The 21,809-nt window shown below is 38.5% G+C and overlaps 1 protein-coding gene across 1 annotated transcript in view; it reads left to right on the forward strand.

Annotated features, from left to right (window-relative positions):
• Window positions 1–21,809, forward strand: part of plch2a (phospholipase C, eta 2a) — a 60,297-nt gene that overhangs the window by 18,978 nt on the left and 19,510 nt on the right. The window contains 6 exon segments of the mRNA XM_051071014.1: window positions 3,110–3,280; window positions 7,725–7,818; window positions 8,429–8,632; window positions 10,838–10,958; window positions 13,502–13,673; window positions 18,139–18,246. Coding sequence (XP_050926971.1) covers window positions 3,110–3,280; window positions 7,725–7,818; window positions 8,429–8,632; window positions 10,838–10,958; window positions 13,502–13,673; window positions 18,139–18,246 — 870 coding nt within the window.

Here is a 21,809-nt window from a genome sequence, read left to right on the forward strand (position 1 = left end):
TGATATGATATCTAGTTTTGTGTTGACAGAGAAGAGGTGTCATGTATTGTTGGTGCTCATAAGTCACAGCCTGCTGGTTGGATGTGATAGGTCAAGGTGTTACTACAGTTGTAAATGCAAGCGAAGAAGCAGACTTCTCCAGCAGAGGTTATGTGCATGTGGAGGGAAAGCTTTATAGGAAGAGGAAACAGCAATTCTAACTGATTAGTTAATCCATATTAGCTGTTGAGTTAAAGCACAAAGCCCAAGCCTGCTAACAACTTAAGTGCCTTGATTCATTCATAAGGAATGGGAATGAACAAGGCAAGATTGATGTCCAATAAAAGACTTCTCCAGCTCTGCTGCTACTACTACTGTGTTATCCTCCTAGGGCTAAGATGGATCCTGAACAAGAGGATTGTTTCTGAAAAGAATTCTGTCACCTCAAGGAATGAATAATGATGCAAGTTAACTGGTACTATGTCTTCATCTGGTTCTACCTTATCAGTGTTGGTCATCACTGATTGCTATGGTTATAAAGTATAACAGCAAAATGGATGTGTATCACTGCAGCCTTGCCACAGCACAATGCTGGCTGCTGATAGCAGAACTCAGTGTCTAATAACTCTTGTCTTATGAATTATACTGTCTGTACACATCTGTCTGTAACTCATGTGTCACTTGGTCACAACCTAAGTGACAACTAAGTGATGTGTGCAAAACCAACAGCTGAATCTGGTGATGTCAAGTGTTTGTCTTATGTCTCTGAGTCATTTGGCTTCCTGTGTATTGGCTTTGTCAGGCAGAGAACATGGTGGTGATGATTGGGTGGCTAAGTGTTGAATCAGGGTTCAGAAGACTAACAGTAGTTTTACCAACAGTACCACACACTAGTGGAGCAGACCAATGGCTTCAGTATAATCTGTGTGGAGGACTCCACACCTCCTTCTCTGCCACAACTTTGGATGTATTGATTCTGCCATTGCACTCCGATACTTGTAGTTTGTCTCTTCAAAAATCATTATCCTTTTTTTTCATTTTTTGTATGTTTTTCAGTCCCTCCCTAATCTTGCATACTTTCAGCTATAGAAACCATTCAACTGTCAAAATGCTTTTTTAGGATGTGTGCAATCCCTTTTTTTCCCACCATTCAAAAAAATATGGTAGTGAAAGTTCAAATTCTTAAAACTTTAGAACTTGAAATTCAACAACTTTGTGTTGCATTTGCTTTACAGCAGTTTCAACAACATGTTTCTGTTCTCAGCTTCTACAACTATTGCACTTTAGCTCCCAGCTCAAGTTTTATATTTCAGGTTCAGCATTGTTCAGCAGTTACCTCCAGTGTTCAGCCTTCACATTGCTTCTAGCTTACAATCTTTGCTTTTACATTTTAGCAGTTTTTTCAGTTATTTGGAGAACTGTTTCAGTTATGTCTTTAAGATTCCTGCCCCCAATTTCCTTTGGTTTTCAGTTTCCAAGGTTTGCTTCTGCATTTGACCTGTTTTCTCAGTCATTTTCAGCATTGCTTCTGCAATTTCCTTCTGCTGTCAGTTCTTCAGAAAATGCTATTTCTAGTGCCACAATTTTCCCTGGTACATACATTTTATTCTTTTCATGGTAAAGAAGCCTCTAGAATTTAGTGTTAAAAATCTGATCACTGAACTTAAAGCTACAATAATGAAATTCTTTAGCTTTGGTAAGGTGGGTAGCTCTTCAAGCAGGCAACCGAGTGCATTTGATTTGTAGGAGAACTCAGGGATTCGTCTCCTCCCAAAAGCATGACAAAACAAATTTAAACTGCAATCCAATTTTTATATGAAGTTTTTTATTAATGTACTCCCACACCACACTGCAATTATTTGTATAAACATCTGATACGGTCAAATAATAAAAAGCCTGTAGAATCATATTCACTTGCTGTGAAAGGAGAAACTCTTCCATATTGAGATTTATGTGGCAGATTCTCATTCACTGTTGTAAGCCCAGTGTGTGTAGGATACTGAGCAGCTCAGAGGCCAAGCTCCAACTAGCACAGACGTCATTGCCCCACAGTGAGTGGCTGCCTCCAGTGCTGCTTGGCATATAGAGCCGGTCACAGACTGCCTCAGTAAACTGAGGCAAGGATTACATGGGTCATGGTGTGACCCACTGCAGTGCTCTCGTTAACCTTGTTCGAGTATACAACCATAGCTGTAGCCTTTTATAGGCTGACTTGTTATCTTTATCTTGTTACCCCTAGAAAGCCAAACCTGTTGTTGTAAATTAGGAATTAGGTGAGTAGGTACATAAAGATAATAGTGACATAAAATGTCATCTCCAAACTAGTGTTATGTTGCTAAATAAAAATGTGATCAAAATATATTCATTAGTGAGATGTTAATGAGGAATAAGTGTTGACCATAATGTGTACTAAAATAAACATGTAATTAAATGCACTCTCAGATGAATAAAGAAAACATGAAATCACAGACTTCACAGACAGTCACTTTAGTCTATATTTCTTTTTCCTGCATCTTCTCAGTACCCCAACTACAGTTTAAGCTTAGCTGCACCCTATAGTCTCTTTGCCAAGAGGGAAGGTATCAGAAAAAATACGATAACAATAGCGTGGCTTTGCTTCAAACAAAAAATAAAATGCTTTGGAAAGATTCCAGAAAGCATGTGACTTTTATTAATAAATGACACTGTGGTTTTTACTGTCTTTAGATGTTGTTGCCCTCGTTTTGTTTCATACATCTGAAAGCTATGCATTTTGAATGGTTGTCATCCAGGTTATTCAGACTGAATAATATGATAATATTAATTAATAAATTAAAGTAGTATGTTTTGTCTTGTTAGCATTCAGAACATGCTTTATGTCTGAATGTAGACCAGTCACCCTTTCTCGTTTTGTTGCCAGTTTTCAGTACCAGCTCTTTTAGAGAACATTTTACAGATGGATAATTTAAAAAGACTACAGAATAGTGGAATGTAATTTCCAGCTTTGTTACCACATCAATTGCTTTAGATGGTAGGAGTCGAAGTCCACCCAGAAAGACAATATTGCATGTTTTTAAATGTGAGGATTTTAGATCAAGGCTACATTGGGAAAACAAACAAAACTTGAACTGTTCTTGTATCTGGTGTATAGGAGGCAGACACAGATGACAACCAGGGGACGTTGGGCTTTGAGGAATTCTGCTCCTTCTACAAGATGATGTCAACCCGCAGGGATCTGTACCTCCTCATGCTCACCTACAGCAACCACAAAGACCACCTCGACACAGATGACCTGGCCCGCTTCCTGGAGACTGAGCAAAAGGTACACACAGTGTCTGCATTTTAGCTACTTGGTGCCTTCTAAGATTGTCAGTGAAAAGTTAGCAATGCAATGCTAAATCAGCATTGCTAAATCATAACATAGACCATCATATGTGATACACAGAGATCTGTTACAAAGGTAGTTTGAGAACCAAGCAACTGCTCGCACAGAAAGTCCTATGTTCAAAAGTCTAAGTTTTAGATTATCATGGTCAACTGTATCAAATGCTTTGGACAGATCAATAAAAAGTGTTGTACACTGCTGCTTCTTGTCAAATGCAACAGAAATGTCATTTACAGCCTTAATTGCAGTTGTGTTATTACCATGTTTTTTTTTCCCTAATTTTTTCTAATTAATATGCTGACAAAATTGCATTAGCATCTAAAAATCCTTTAGTTGGTCATTAACAGGAGCTTCATTAACTTCAGCCAGTACTGATAAGTTAGATACTGACTTGTATTTGTTTAAAGTACCTAGATCACCTCCTTTTAATAAAGGAAAAATGAAGGCAGATTTCCATGTACTAGGAATGTCCTTATTTTCTACTGTCAAAAAGGTATGCAAGAGGCTCGACTATAAAATCAGCTGCCAGTTTTAAAAACTAAGGATCAAGATCAGGTCTAGTGGATTTTCTAGGATCTAAAGTTTTTATGTCTTTATGAATGTCCTGTACAGAAAAAAGAACAAAATAAAAACTAGAACATCAGCATAAGGCTTCACAGATGCAGAACAATCAGAATCAGACAGACAGCCAGAGAATATAAAATGCTTGTTAAAACATTTCAGAATCTCCATTTTGTCATAAACAGCAACAGAATCCTTCATAACAAAGGTGGGCACAGTTTCTATAAAATCCTTCTCTGTGAGCAGAAACTTGGGTCATTTACATTTTCTGTATTGACAGACAAATGATATTTAGATTTTGCATTCTTGATAAAAGACAAGCATTTGTTCCTTAGTTGTCTAAGTGGTAGAACCTGTTATTCTAGCCCAACCCAAGTTACACTTGTGTATAATATCAACAAATTCACTACAATTTAGTCTGGATAAAGGATGCTTCAGAGACTGCAATGCATCATTTCAGGCAGATGGGGGCCTATAGCATCCTACAACAGTTCTACAGAGGCCCTTTGCAATTTCCACATCCGCTGCCAGAAATTCCAAATGCTCACAGATTGATTCAGAGAGAGCTACTCTCACATGATATTTTATTGAAAAAGGTCCAATTAAAAAAAACAAAAAAACACTGATGCACGGACAATCTAAAAACCCACTTAATCTACTCACTAAAGCCATACAGACCTTATAAACAGATCAGTGAAATGACAATTAGTGATTGTTAACATTACGTAGAATAAGGCAGTAGAGTACTTTAACACCATCATGTGGCATACCCTATATTATCTGCATTCTGTATGCTTGATTTTTAAGACAGAAGCAGGTCAATGACAAATACAATATTTCAGCAATAACACATCTCTGCTACATAATTTTACAACCTATAAATAGTTTATTTGGATCACAGGCCTAGTGGGACTCTAAAAATCAATAACTGCTTGTCTGGAGCTGTTCCAAAATGGTCTGTAAGTAGAGCAATGCAATGTAGTTCTGGCACAGTCAGCTAATTCTGTTGAAAATTATTACCCACAGTACAAGTTCAGTCTGCATTCAGCCAATAATACAGACTGATGCTAGCCATAGCTAGGATCAAATCACTGTAACTGCCTTATTCACAAGGCTGCAGTGGTTGTGTCCTCATCCAGCACTCCCAAATTGTGGCAATTCTCTCCACTTGTCTGTCAGAGCTTTCTGCATTTATTCTCATGTCACTGTGGTGGTCCACACATACAGGATAATGTAGATCTACAGATGTTAGATTAATTCCAAAGTTCTTTTTTTCCACTGATAATGCCTTCTTAAATTGACTGTATGCAGCTATGTACAGATGAATATTTCTCAAGCACAGAGTTTTAGTCTAGCTCTGCAAAATGACTGGAAGCAGGGGAAACAGTTAGTCTGGCTCTGTTCAAAGTTCAAAAAGTTACCCGTAAACACCTCTGCAGCTCATTACTTAACATGTATGACATGCATCAAAATGTCAACTCAACAAGTAGTGGTTTTAGTTGAGTTGCATGCTTGAAGTATTTTTTCATGTGTGTCGTGTGTACAAAGACCAAACCCAAAATCTAAACTCAAAAAACTAAAATCTGGCAACCTATGTTATAGTTTGAGAGAGAGTTTGAGAGACCGCACAGAGGTACTGGATGGATGGATACATTATTAGTCAAAAAATATTTCCAGCACATGAGAAACCTCTGAGTAGCTTCAATGTTAGTATGACTTGTTTGCCTTTTGTTAATGTTTAAATAAAACAGTGAAAAATTGTTTTTTTGCTCTTTCACAGTTTGGCTCCATGCTTTTAGATTCTGCAGGGTGGGAGGTCAAAAGCCTAACAGAGTAGCCATTGGGCTGAGTGGTGCTTAATGTAGGGAAATGTAGACCACAGGGGCCCTACAGGGATAATAGCATTTGTACCATCATAGCACTTGAGGTGCAGTTGGAGCTTTGGATGAAGTACTTCTCATTAATGAGACCATTGTCTGAAAAAGAAAAATTATCTAATGAGCATAACAGCTTCAGCTCAGCTTCACTCAGATGTGCTGTATTTTTCTTCAGTTATACCAAGTGTTCAGTTCTGGCGCCGTGAATAAGATGGTTTTCCTTCCCCTGTTAGTGGAAAGTGGTGGAATCAGTGTTATGAAGCGATATCTTTGAAATGATGCCAGTAGCAGAGTTACCCTTCCTAGTATCTCTAACTACAGACTTTAGTGGCATCTGTTTATCTGTGCCTCTAATGATAAATAAGGTAATGTGTAACAATCTAGTTTCTATATCCAAGTGTTTCTATTAACTGTATGTCTTACTGTATTTCTGTGGAACTGATTCAGACTAAAATGTATTACAGGCAAAGAACAGCCAGTATCTCTTCCCACTCAGTCCAAACTAAACTTTGTTCCCAAGGCAGAAGGTTTGGTTTCAGAGGTGAAGAATTTAGTTGGCCCGTTTGTTTTCTATAGACTCATGACAACCTTGCAATCTTCCTCATATTAGGAAAAATCTAATGTTACTGTTAGACTTAAATATACATACAGAAAGATGCCTAAATTCTGAAATAAAAACTGGTTTTCGAATAAAGGCTCAGAGAGAGACTCAGATATGCCAACAAGGCCGGTCAAAAATATCGATGGGTTGGAGGTGAAAATAACTGCTCTGATGGTTCATATGTTAAATTCAATATAATGTACATTCCACAGCACCAATTTTGTATTGCACCAAATCAGTACAATGACAAATGTCTCTAGGCATGGCGCTCTGACGGTCAGTCCATCGCTTCGGTACACATTCAGATATCTTACGAACTACTGGATGGATTGCAGTGAAGTTTTGTACAAACATTCATGATCCCCAAGGGGAAGGACTCTACTGACTTTGGTGATCCCTGACCTTTCCTCTAGTGCCACCAAGGTTCACATTTGTAGTCCCTTAAATACAATGATTTTGTTTGACTTCATATATATCTGTACAGGTATTTTTGAACCACTGAGCTGTGGGTGCTATGAGTTAAAAGGGCTATATCTCCCACACAGTTCTTTCAATATTGATGGAAACCCACTCAAGTTAAAATTGAGACTTGGTACTGTATAATCTGCAACTGGAAATAAACAAAAAAATGTAATTATTCTTTATGTGTTTGATGTTGAACAGCTATAGGTTCACATAACTATAATTAAGAAAAAAAGGTTAGTTATATGATGTCTCTGCTTTACTCTGTCTCATATTTGCTCAAATTCGGGAAAGCTTTTATGGAATTGTGTGTGTAAGCGTGCCAGGCAGCTGCAGCCTGTGAGATCTGCTGCTCAGGAGACTTATTGGAGCCAGTCCACAGTAACAATGGTTATGGGCTAACCGCTGCTGACTATGTCTGGATTTACTCTCTGCACAGCATTCTCATTCTCAAGTGTATATTATTTAGTACCTTAGAAGTGGGGAGGAAAACCATTTTAAAATGGAAATAATGTCTCACCAGGACACCTAGCTAAATCATCATTCTCTCATATGGTTTAAACTGTCACAAATAAAACTGACACAAAATGAGAGAGTCCCAGCTAAGGGGATAGACTTGAAACTGTCACACCCCCTTTAAATGATTAGCAGAGATGGGAATCTGATTGACCAGTCAGATGGCTTTAAAGATCAGCTACCAGGCACACAGTTGATTTTGCAGCTGGCATGGAGAGAGAAATGACATGTAGGGAGCTATTTTAATTGCATTATCCAGTACCTTATCTTCATACATTCCACCTGATGTTGATGTTTTCTTTAGATGTATTATTATTCTGTTTACATAGTGTTGTTGTCTGACACATATTTCCATATTTTGTAGATGACCAAGGTGACCAAGGACCATTGCCTGGAAATTATCAACAAATTTGAGCCGTGTTCTGAGAACCAGAAAGACGGAGTGTTGGGAATTGATGGTAAGTCCACTAAGATTTCAGTTCTTCATCGATTCCTGAACATTGTTCACTTCCTCTAGTGAAGTGTAACGGAAGTCTTATATTTTGGCCATCTATATATCAAAAACATATGTGCAAATTATGCACAGTTTGTGTTGACAGTTTGATGGAGATGTTTTGCCACTGTAAATGTCCTTTTTGTACAGACTTGCAGTCTAATTTGTTCTCTCTTCTTTTAATTCATTAATTTCTTTCTTTCTTATTCTGGTCACCATGGCCATAATTCTCTTTCAGAGATTTATAGCTTATAGAGGAAAAAAGTGTGGCTGAACACATATGATGTAGCTATCAGGTGTGGCAGGAGCATATATATATATATATATATATATATATATATATATATATATAACCGTGCTGAATTTGAGCACTATTGGCAACATAATAAATGTAAATTATTAATGAAATTGAGAAATGTAAGTGAAATGTAGTCTTTGATAAGAGTCTTAATCGCAGTTTGGTGTAAAATGTTTCATTCCTAATTCATTCTGGACAGTTAAAAAATGAGCTATTCCATATGAATTTTAAAAAGTTGGTTAAAGCTGCTGTAAAAAGCTGTCCAACTTTTTTCCAGGTTTTACGAATTACATGCGCAGCCCAGCAGGGGACATCTTCAACCCAGAACACTACAGTGTGAACCAGGACATGAACCAGCCGCTGTGCAACTACTTCATCGCCTCTTCACACAACACATACCTGATGGGTGACCAGCTGATGTCACAGTCCAGGGTGGACATGTACGCCTGGGTGCTGCAGGCTGGCTGTCGCTGTGTAGAAGGTCAGCATATATGGAACACACACTGATTTAGACATGTATACATAGTGTACATGCACTTCCACCACAGGCACAGTTTAACTTGAGATTCAAAAATAGTGTTGCTTTTAAAAGCAAGTAGCAGTGTTGATACATTGGCTTGACACTGCTTTTGTCTTTTAAGTACCTCACTATGCACAAAAAGTCTGCCTGATAAAACAAACTATTATTATATCATTATTATTATTATTAGTTACCACATTGTAAAACAAACAGAAAACTAAAAACAAAACTCTTTAGTTAAGCTGCTAACTGTCTCACTGTTGCTGTTATTACCTACAGTACATCGGTGTAGGATGATACTGACACATTCATTTTGGCCTTATTTACAGTGGTAATTGCCTAAAACTGTAAACATTAGTTGCTGTTTGGTCTTTCGATTTGGGGCCTGAAAACAAAAACCTTTGAAAACGGGTGTAATCAGAGTGTAATCGCAGTTTAAACTGACAATACAGGGTTCTTGTGAAAACTGTGATGACGCTGCCGCACCTTGTGCACGGCTATTATGTTTTCAGTAGCAGCCATGTGCAAATAGAACAGCAACAACAATGGCAGACTATCTAGCTGTGTTTGTGCTGCAGACTCATCTAGCATGCATACTACTGCATTTTCAGTGGTTTTTGCAGATCAGTGTGCACAAAGATTATTTTTGCAACATTGTCACATGAGTGCAGAACTTTTTTAAAACGCAAAGGAAAAACATCTCATGTCATTTTTAGCATAACTCTTGTTGTGTGAACAGGGCCTTAGAGCAGAGAACACAGAGGAGTCAGTATAGTTTTACATCTCCTCTCTGACACTTCTCTCTGGAGCATTTTGTGTCTCTGAGGCTCTCTTCTGATTGGCTGACTTTTTTCTGAGTGAGGCACAGTCAAGCCAGCCACAGATTGTAAACTTCTGTATCTTGGTATAGGTCACCAGTAAATGGTGATGGCCACTGTTGAGGAAAAAATGTAAAGCAGTCAGCACAGAAATAAGTTGAACAGACAGTCAAATTCAGATTAAAATGCTTTGGTGTTTTAGGAAATAAATAAACTTAAGCCTGCTGGGTCAGCAACAGAATGACCACTTGGTATTAAGTTGTTAAAGTTGTTGTTGTTAAAGTAATAAAGTAAATAAAGTAAAGAACACCAAAAATAAAAAGGTTGGGTGGCGGGTCCCGGGGGGCTGTGCTGAGGGCATGGCTGAAGGCAGTGACTGTGTAGCTTTAACAATGCAACTTAACATAAGGTCTAATGGCTCGTTTAGATCACTTGCATTTCTCCACATGAGTGTTTTGATACTTTCACAGTATTTATTTAGCATTTAGACCTGCTTTATAATAAAAAGACATGGAGCTAGTCTGCGTGTCTGCATCTATCATGCTGTGCAGTCAACATGCTTGTAGGCATGTACTGTTCAATCAGTCATATTTGTACAGTGCACACATGTCTGCACAGACCTGAGCAGATGGCAAAATTGTCACCTTGTGGTTGCATGGAAAATGTTATTCACGCTTACAGGATATGGCCAATATTCTCCATTTGCTTATTATCTCAACGATCCAAACCAACAGTATGTTAGTCTGTTTCTCAATACTGACTCTCCTACACTGTCTGTGACTTGCAGCCCTAAGCCCATTGGTTCCCACTGAAGACATGAATCTTTGAAAATGAATCAGAAATATACATTTATATACATTTTTTTAGGGCTCAGTCATTTCCTTCTTATTTGATGATGTGGATTCGCACACTGAACCATCAAAATGTCAGTTCATTAAAATGAATTTTTGTCATATACAGATAACAGTTATGGGAAAATTAATGAATAAACTTAGTTTTCATTTAAATTAAGGCTGGCCATGGCTATCTCACAAGGTAGTCTTCATTTGATATGGTAACCACACAGCTGTCATGTAGATACTGTGTTTTGGCTTGGTATTTGGAACTGTTTTGTAATTATTGCCAGTTTAAAAGGCTGTCATGGTTATAATTTTGCCAAAATATACGGATATTGTATAGTGTTTTTCCTTTGTAGGATAGAATGGGGCAAAGAGGAATAAGACCTATCAGGCTTTACACACTATTTATTAGGATGCATTAATTTTTGGTCAGGACAGTTTTGACAATAGCTGTTTCACAATAACTTTTAAAGCTTCTGATCATACTGCTTTTTCTTTCCCGTCCCCAGTGGACTGTTGGGACGGCCAAGACGGTGAGCCCATTGTACACCACGGCTACACTCTCACTTCCAAGATTCTCTTCAAAGATGTCATTGAGACCATCAACAAGTACGCCTTCGTCAAGAATGAGTATGTTCTCACACACACACACACACACACACACACACACACACACACACACACACACACACACTCCTTCATTTTTTGAGGGCTGAGAATTCACAGGTTAAAGTGTGAGTGTTACACAGTAAGAGCTAGATGCTTGAGTTTTCAGTCGTATCATGTTATTTTGTAGATTTTCTGTCTCATCAGTTTGCATTTAGTCTTTCATGTTTGCGGTTCTCCTGTTTCACAGTTTGTGTCCAGAGTACAGAATAGCTTTCCTTCTTTTTTTTTAATTTTAATTGAATTTTTTATTTTATTATTATTTTTTTTGCAGCGTGTATGGTTGAAATTACGGTAATACGACTGGTAAGACTAATCAGCATTGTGTCCCTGTTTCTGTACTGAAAGAGATCCTTCTGAGAAAAGTAGGAAACAACTAACAAGCTCAAAGTTGCTCTCCCCTAGGTGGCGTTCACATTGCATCAGAATACATTTGCATAAAGTTGAGCTTTTGTCAGCTTTCACCGTGGGACCAGAATACAAGGTCCCATTCAAAATAAATAGTAGCCTATGGCTAAACTAAACTACTATACTATACTATACTATACTATACTATACTATACTATAGTAATCCCTTTGGTCCTGCATGGAAACTGCACATTATGCAGATTTTTTTTTCCTATAATTTGTATGTACAGACCATACACTGATATATCCCTGCAAATCAACCTGTGCGGATGCAGAGACATAACAGCATACACAGAGAAATGAAAGCACACACACAGACACCCTCCTCCTCCTCCTCACAGCTTCAGAGGGTGATAATCCCATCGACATGCACACAGTCTAGAGGATGCAGAGAAAATCTCTATTTTTAGATCGTGCCTCTTCAAGTAAAATGAAGGAGAAACACTTGCTTTGTGTGCATGTTCACCCTCAGTGTGTGCATTTTGAAAATATAATTGTGGACACCATATTCCACAGATAATTGGCTAAAAAGGAGCGGGGTGAAAGGCTGCATGAAACATCAAAGAACGGTTAGATTTTCCAGGACACTGAATAAAACCAGGCTCTGCAGAGGGCTGACAGGGACAAAATTGGGATGAAAGATTTCCATCTGAAGGAGACTGGGAATCAGGCTGTGTTGTGAATGAGGAGTCTGTTCTTGAATGTAGCTGCTTTTTAAGACTTGTTTTACATGCCAGACCACAGATGTGTAGGTCAAACCAAAAATGTGGATTTAAATGTTTATCCACACATTCTCATTTATTTAACTTTCATCTACAGATAAAAGAGCCTCAATGATGTCTTTTTACAAGTGATAATAAACTTCATATTCTCAGTATCTGTCAGAGCACATCTGTTACAGAGGACATTTGCAGACATTTAAGTGTGAGAGTTATTGTTTGTTCAATGTCTTTTTAAGTAGCTGTATAACAAAGACTTTTAGAAACCATGTTACAAGAAATGATGGTTTTTCAAACCATATAGACATGTTAACCTGCCAGTATAAAAGCTTTAAAGAGTGGCACCCTGATGTTTACCAGATATGATGTTTGCTATGTTCACTGTGTTGGTTTAGCATGCTAGCATACAACCGTTTGTTAATTAGCATTTCAACACTAGCTGAGACTGATGGGAATGTCATTAGTTTCGCAGGTATTTGGTCATAAACCAAAGTATTTGAGAAACTGAAATTTTGATCAGATGTTGGCCGTAGATTAAAAGTCAAGAGATCAGAGTTGTTATAGTTAATCCTCTGGGGGGGCATCGCTGTGAGTGCTGAGTTTCACAGACAACCATACAACAGTTGTCAAGATATTTCAGTAAATGCATAAAAGGTCAGTCTCATGGGGGTGTTAGAGGAAAAGTCAGGGAATCATCAAAGGTGATAGAGTGAACCTCCAGAGATATTCCGTGTCCATTGTTAATTTCATAGCAGTCTATCTAACAGTTGTAAAGGTATTTTACACTTCACTCACTACAAATATCAACCTCATGGTGGAACTAGAGGAAAATTCACTTAAGTCAGTGTGATTCATCCTGTGGGAATCACGAATGTCTGTAAACAATTCTTACAGCAGTTCTTCCAGGTGACATTTAAGGAACTAAAAATGCACTCCTTGGACATCAGTTTTTTATTTTTTTATTTATTTTTTTTTTTGACAGTTTATTAAGAGCACATTAAATACTTTTTCAAATAAAGTATGCATTTTAAATAATAGGAAAACATACTTGTCAAATTTAAAAAGTCCACTGAAGTTATTTGTTGAAAAAGAAATGTGAATTGTTTGCCTTCTTGAAAAATGTTTTACCTTGATTTTTTGTAATTTATGTTTTAATTTCAAAAAGGTGCTGTTGGTATGACTGAACAGTTTATGTTGTCTGTACTCATGGTCGAATCAAGAAAAAAATGAATAGTAATCTTAAATTAAGTCCCTTCATACATTCAAACCTCTGCTGCAAGGAGCCACGAAATAGATTCCCATAGCGATGAAACTTTCCTCTCTTCCGCCTCAACCTTTCAGCCCTCTAACTCCAATCTGTTATGTGTGATTACCTCTCAGCTACCCAGTCATCTTGTCCATAGAAAACCACTGCAGTGTTCCTCAGCAAAAGAAGATGGCCCAATACCTGATTGAGGTCCTGGGGGACAAACTGGACTTGTCTAACATCAAAGCTGATGAATCTGGATGGCTGCCATCGCCAGAAACACTGAAGGGCAAGATCCTCGTCAAGGTAAAGTCAGTGCGTGGCTGTACTGTAAAGGACTCAGGAGTACAGTCTAGATGTTTAACAAGTGACTGATGAGAGGAGTCAGTCCTCAGGCGATTATCTCAGCTCACCGTTTGATTATCTGGAACTGGAAGCTCACAGAGCAGACTTCAAAGGATAGTGGGCTGATTAAAGTGGTGTGATTAGAGTGTTTGAATATGACATGTTTAGTAGAAGAGGAGGAAAAACATAACTTGACTGTAGGAATTAATAAAAAGCTTGAGATGTTTTTGGACTGTTTTTGTGTAGTAACAGCAGACTGCAGGCTGGCTTATTATCTGGTCTGCATTATTATCAAAGAACAATACCCTGAGTCCAGATGACCACAGATAATTGGTTAAACATGTTAATGGCTGGTCAGGTTAGTTAGGCAGTTCTGGGTAGTCAGCTTCACTGCATAATTGTATAATTGTTTTTTTAGAACTTTTTCCCCTCAGATTAACTTAAAGGGTTGCTTCACCCAGATTACCAGAAAATAAATCAATGTCATTTAGAAATTTCAGCAGTAACATTTCTTTCAGTGCTGTTGTTACTCTGGACAGTCCACATCCACATAAAACACATGTGTTTACAGTTTTCTTTGGAAATACTTTCTACTAAAAAAAATAGTCCATATGAAACTTTCGAACGGCCCCCCAGCCTCACTGGACAAGGGCTACCCTGGGACTGACTACATTTTTTATTTTAATTTTTTTGATTAAGGTCAGTTAAGTTAGGGTTGTTGGACAGAAAAAAATTTAAAAATTAAAATTGAACCTGGGACGTTAGGCCAAAAGGATGCATGCAGTCCTTGTTTTAATTATATCCCCTACACTGTGATATACTGAGAAATCTTTTTGTCCAACTTTTTGATTTTCTAACCACTAACTCCAGCTCTCTCATGGCTTTCTCTCCCCAAACACCAATGAGAGCCTGGATATTTTTCTTTGTCCAACAAGCATTTCCATTGTTTGCTGCAAGCATCCTTGTTGTGATGTGATGTTTGCAGTAATCTTCTGCAGCCTCAAAGGAAGCTCTGCCCTGACAACCCTGACAATGTAAATAATGATTTATAATTTTTTATTATTATTCAAATAATGAGACAGTGCAGTTGAATATCAATGAAAGCTAAGGCAGCACACATGTTGGTGAGCAGCAGTAGCAGCCCTCTGATAGCAAGGGAGGGAACAGTATTGAGGTTAATGAGGCTTTATTGACACCAGATGTTTTCACTAAAGAGAAGACACCTTGCCAATACCCAGCGAGCCAAAGACCACTCTGCCAGCTGTTACACCAGAGTGACTACCTGTGTCTACACTCAGCAGAGTGTTAGTGATGGCACCGACGTGTAAGCACTGTGAGAAACACTGATATTCAGCACTTTGGCTCTCCCACTGCTCTGCAACACTATGCAGCCTCACTGTGGGTCAGACTATTATCAACCACATAGTGCTGCTGCTGGCCACCACCTCCATGAGACAGTGATTGAGAATGATTGCTAACCACAGGACAAACTACCTCACTTGTTAGTGCAAAATCCAGGGCGCAGACAGTGAGAGTGGGCCCATCTGTTACAGCTGAACCTGTACATCCTTCACTGTTGAGTCTCATCCTCATATCTTCCCCATTGATGCCTGTCAATGAGAATAATAGTAAGTGAAAAATATTCCTTTGTGGGATTTTGTAGAGATACAGCGGTTTATCAGAAATTGATTATTTAAATTGAAACTGATTTTAATGTTTAAAATATTATTATCAAGTAATAACTTACTTGTCCTTGAAGGGGCTCCACCTTTGAAAAAAGAGCATACAGCCTATTCATTCATAGTCTCTGAAAGGTTCCTTTCAGCTCCCTTCACTGGAGACCCCGTTCATCAGCCCCTCAATGTGATTAAGTCTTCCCGTACCCTTAGCAGAGAAACAGCCCCAAAGCAGAATGTTTGCACTTCCATGTTTGACAGTGGAGATGGTGTTCTCTGGGTCATATTCAGCATTTCTCTGCCTCCAAACACGGCGAGTCAAGTTGATGCCAAAGAGCTCAATTTTGGTCTCATCTTACCACATCACATTCTCCCAAGCCATCTCTGAATCATTCAGGTGTTCACTGGCAAACTTCAGACAGGCCTGTACATGTGTCTTCTTGATCAGGGGGACCTTGTGGGCACTGCAGGATCTCAATCCATTATTATTAACAAGCTCCTCCCGTGTAATTCTGGGCTGATCCCTCACCTTTCTCAGAATCATCCTTTTCCCATGAGGTGAGATCTTGCATGGAGCTCCAGAGTGAGGGCGATTGACTGTTATCTTGTATTTCTTCCATTTTCAAATTATTGCGCCAACAGTGGTCTCTTTCTCACCAAGCCCATTCCAGCCATGTGCAAATCTACAATCTTGTCCCTGATGTCCTTTGACAGCTCTTTGGTCTTGCCCATGGTGGTGGAGAGTAATTCTATGACAGGTGTGTCTTTTATACACATAAGTTGAGATTAGGAGTACTTTCCTAAAGGGACATGACTAATTTGTGTGCCTCCTGGGCAAATAACTGGTCTGTGGGGTTCAGAATTCTTGCTGGTTGGTAGGAGATCAAATACTTATTTTACTTAATCAAATACAAATTAATTTATAACCTTTATTTAATGTTTTTTTTCTGGATTTATTTGTTGATATCTTGTCTCTCTGTTAAAATATACCTACCATAAAATTATGTCTTTGTAAGGGGGTAAATTTACAAAATCAGCAGGGGATCAAATAATTATTTCCCCCACTGTACATCGAACCAAATCGATACAATAGACTGGCAAACTTGAACAGCGCAATGCTTAGCTGCACTATTCTATTTAAACTAGGCCCAGTTACATTACCAAGTCCATGAAAAAAAAGGAGATGCCTTCTTGGTGTGCTGCTTTACAAGGTCCTGTTGTTTTTGTTCTGGCTGTGTGCCTCCAGTCTTAATAGGTCGATTGGCTGTTTCTTTGTTCTCCTTGCAGACTTTTGTTTGATGCTAACTTCTGCTCTATAGCTCTTTTTTTGCTGGTAAACCCAGTTGGCAGACCCTGTGTCATACCTGCTGGTGCTAAATTATTTATTTAAAAGTTGCATAATCCAGCTTTATAGTCCACTGTGAAACAGATCATTGATGCTTCTTCAAAAAAATCTGTGGCGAGAAAGACAGCAATTACCACAAACTGAATTTATGATGTGAAACACTGCCATCCAAAACAGCAGGAAGAGTGCACTTACTGTGTCAAACACCAGTATATGGACCCACATCCTAGTGCACGCAGGGAATCATATTATATGGTGTCAGTATGCAAGGGTTTTCAAACTGATGAACATTTAATACCAAGATTTAGGCTCTCTGGCTGTAGAGTTTTCAGAGTTGAACTGGCAAGATCACATATTCTGGTTAATTTTTATCTGTTTAGATTCTGGGCATCTTCAAGATCAAAAAATACATTGAGTCAATTGATATTGTGATATGTGGTATATCTGCTAGCTGGGATTGGCTCCAGCTCCTCTGTGACCCTTAAAGGATAAGTGGTATAGATAATGAATCGATGGATGTATATCTTTTTGGGTTGAACAGTTTATCGAAATTAAGCCACAATCGTGATTTGAACTAATGCGATTTGCAAACCGCAAAAACTGCGATTATTTTTTACAACAAGGAATCTCAAGGAAAGTTACATCGAAAAGAGGGAGTCAGTGGATGCGTTGTTACACTTTTTTTTTTAGCTGCCTCACAGTTCACACACACAGCACTGCAGGAGCAACAGAGCAGCTCTGTGTGCCTGTCAGTCTCCTGTCATTCCCCCTCAGTGTATCAGCATTTGAAAAATCAGCACAGGCAGCAGAATGACTGATGTAAAGTTACTGCAGAGAAGGCAAGAGAACATGGTGCTACTGTTTGTTCTGTGAGAGTTGTTCTATGGTTCATTCTATGTTCTATACCATTTATTGTTAGAATGAATACATTTGGATTAGTATATTTTCTCATCTTTGGATTAGTACACAGAGCAGTTAATATTTCAATGATATCTTAAATGGTAGTGATCCATCACGTTTTACATGTATATAGTGAATCCTGGACTGAAGCTTGACTTTCAGAATTATATTGCAAATCAAATCACAATCACAGTATATCTCAGAAAAACTGCAGTTAGATTTTTTCCCAAAATTGTTCAGCCCTAATATCTACTGAAAATATTATTGTGCTAGAAGTTTGTGGTGTGATACAGCCCCATTGTCTATATCTGGTGCACATGATGAAACCTTGTGTGGCTGTCAAAAGAAAAAAGCAAGGATTTAGATTTGATGCTCTATTCAGTTTCAGGCTTTTGCCAATGTTCATTGCTTTTTGGTAGACAAAGGTCAAGATTTTTGATGAATTTGGTATAGGTGTTTATTATTATAATGTGACACTCTACTGACTTGTTCGTTTCTCCACCAGGGGAAGAAACTGCCTCCCAATATTGATGAGAATGCAGAGGAAGGAGACGTGTCAGACGAGGACAGCGCAGATGAGATGGAGGACGACTGCAAGCTGATGAACGGAGATGTATGTTTGGTAGAGATAGACCAATATGTTTTTTTTCAGGGCCGATACGGATTATTAGTAGTCAAGGAGGCCGATAACTGATATTTGGAGCAGATATTCATTTGCAGTAAAAGTGAAAATATTGGTGAATTTTGAATAATACAACACTTAACTTTCATTTAAATGCCTTTAAGCATATGTTTATTAAACAGCTTTTCAGATTTGCAACATGTTAAAGGTTTTTTTTATCTTAGACAATAGACATCTTTGTTTTAACATTCTAACAAAAAGTGCAGGGAGCTCCCAGGCTCAGCAGCATGTCTTATAAAGTTAAATTAAAACTTAAACAAATAAATAGTTGCCGTGACTCTGTGTGTAACCAATCAGATGGTGCTGTGGGCGGGACAATGCTGGAAACAGAGTAGTGCCTGCAGACAGAGAGGCACGGCTGCATCAGAGCCAAAATAACCCAGTTTTAAATTGATCTCTTATCGGCTGTCGGATTTTAAAAAAAGGCCGATGCCGATATGCGTCAAAATGCAGAATATCGGCGCCGATAATCGGCCCGGTCTATAATTGGTCAATCCCTTATGTTTGGTGTTTTCTTCCACTTCACCACATTTATCTCCTTTGTCTACCAGAGTTACATGCAGGTTTTGTGTCCTTGTGTCCAGCAGATGAAATGTGAACTCTGTGTGCTCTTGATGGTTCACGTTTAAACTAATCAGTAGTGAAAGAGTGGTCTCCTCTTCCACCTTGTCTGCTGTTTGCTTCTGTCTCTTTCTTTTTTCTGTGGCTATTTGTTCTCATTTCCTACTCTTCTCTCTTCTTGTGTGTCCCTTCTTCTTCTCCTCAACTGTTGCTTGCTTCTTCCAAAGTGGAAGGTACTGTATAATATGCTCATCCTCAACCATTTCAGAAATCTCACCAAGTCATGTGCCATATCTTCTCATCTTGCCTGTGAAAGCTTGAAGTGGTAGGCCCCAAAACACTTGGGAATATTACATATTTAAAGCAACAAAATGTAACTTTGCTGAGCAGCAACAGCCTCTGCAGCCACAGGGGTAATTAATTCAGTTGGGCTCTGAGTCCAAGCGCTTAAGCACTTTTCATGTACAGAAAACAAAGCCTAGAAATCTCTTGACCAGAGATCCAACTGCATAATCCCACTCACTGAACTGAAACATGGCTGAATGGTTTATATTCCTCATAATCCCCTGCTTCTGGAGCCAGAAGTGCTGTTGCTATAACAAACATGCCAAACTGTGTTTAGAATTCTTGGTATTTTTTCATCTTCAAGTTTCTTCGCTGGATATCAGAGATGAACACTGTTTTTTAATGAACTCTAAGTCTTTTTAACTGATCTTCATTTCAGCATTACTCTTGAACTTGCTGGGCCTTACTCTGGCATTTTAGCTGCTGACTGTCACTCAGTTAAGCACTTCTTGGGGTAGATTGTACCCACTCACTAAGACACTGTTCTCCCTATTACAAGTCAGGGTACCATCAAAATATAGATCTTATTTTAAGGTAAAATATTGACATGATGTTGCTTTAAGACGCTCCATCAAATGCGTTGTAGAAGGATTCTTTATCTGAAAGCAAACATGCACAGGAATAGGTGTTTTGTGGGTCCTAAAACATGAAACATTGCCCGTCATAAGCCGTAAATTAACTATATTGATCCTGGGATTGGCCAGAGCCAGTAGGATTTAGATGGCAGGTATTGCTACAGCTACAGGTCAGACAATGTATAGTATTTTTCTCACTTTAATGAACAAATGCAGGGTCATGAGGCTTCAGGTGTTGTCGAAAGCTTCTTTAAAAACATTGCAAAAATATTAAATATCTGCCCAAAATATACACTACTGTTCAAAAGTTTACATATAGCATGTACACTTATCAGGTACAACATTAAAATCACTTGCCTAATGTTGTGTAGGTCACTTCTGTACACTAAAACAGATCTGAACCGTTGTGGTTGTGGACATGGGACCTCTGGGATTTGTGGGCTGGGGCCTCCACAGATCTGGCTAGTACTTGCACATCCCACAGATGTTCAATTAGATTGAGATCTGGGGAGTTTGGAGGCCAGGTTAATGCCTTTGGGCTCTTTGTCATGTTCTTCGAGCCATTTCTGAGCAGTTTTTGTGGTGTGGAGTGTGTGCAGTGCATTGTCCTGCTGGAGGAGGCCACTACCGTCGGGGAGTGCCAATAGCATGGGGGGGGTGCCTATCTGCAACAGTGTTTTGGTGGGTGGTACATGTCGAATGAAAACATGTCAAATTGAAAAACTGAGCACAAGTGTACTGAGGGGATCTTGGAATGAGGTTAAGTGATAAATGAAAACTACTCATGATAGTATTTTTGAATACATTTTACTTTTACTGCCTAAAACTTTTGCACAGTACTGTGTATCTGTTAGAGTAGAAAAACCCCTGAAACAACAGCATTTATTATTGGAAAGAGAAAAATAAGAATGATAAAATATGGTATATTTTGTGCAGTCTCATCAAAAATAAGCATTCGGTTGTGCTCAGGTTAAAGAATTGTGTCACTATACAGTGATATTTATCAGTTCTACAAGAAATATGTAATCCCCCTGCATCGTATCTATCAACAACTCTTATAGGACCATAGTCCTCATTGTTAAAGTTTCAAAACTCGCCCTATATATTCAATTTTGCACTGAATGCTTGGGCATAAAACTGAACTTGGAGCATGTACTGCAGACTGAGGAGGTTTTTAGATACACTCTGCCACCATGTGGCTGAACTGAGCATGTGCATACTATTCTAAGCAAAGCATTGAGTGGTCATCTTTCAATAAGGACATATTTCATTTATTCCACTGCATCTGTATAAGGAATGTCTCACTGTAATCGACATCTGGAAATGCTTACATTCACATTCATCCACTGCTCTGGGTGGTTCTGGGAGGTTACATAATGTATTGCTTCATCTTTTCTCTGTATGAAATGTGAGTTGTGGGATCCTGCATGATGTGTTATTCTTCCTAGTCTGGTCAGACCAGTGTAAGAGATGATTAACCAGGGTTTCCTCTGGTAGGACCTCAGATCAAACCAGTTGACTTATAGGGTCAGTTTTCTTCAATTAAAAAAACATAGTTTCTTTCTACTTTGCTTACTTCCAATGGTATGCACCATTTCTCCTTCCACCCCAATATAGTTTTTTTTTTTTTTTTTCCCCCACAGATGTTGCTGTTACTCTGAATAAGCCACAGAGCACACTAGAAATAATTTGCATTAATTTAACAAGAAAACCATTGATGCCATTAGAGGTAATGTGGGTGACCTGACTCATTATTTGGCAAAAAGCATATTATTTGGATAATATACACTCTATCATATACATGATAAACTCTCACATCTGGAATGGGTTACATGACTATAGCAACCAATCATCAAATGGCATGGGGGATTTATGTAACCTTTATGTAACCTTATCTTACCTCATGGAAGTTGAGTTCTGGTAGGATCTTACATAATGGTTTCTTACTTTACCTTGTCAGACCAGAGTAAGACAGACTTTTCTTAGGTATCTTTTACAGTATGACCTCAGACA

The sequence above is a fragment of the Lates calcarifer genome, linkage group LG6 (assembly GCF_001640805.2).
Source record: "Lates calcarifer isolate ASB-BC8 linkage group LG6, TLL_Latcal_v3, whole genome shotgun sequence".
Lineage (NCBI taxonomy): Eukaryota > Metazoa > Chordata > Actinopteri > Centropomidae > Lates > Lates calcarifer.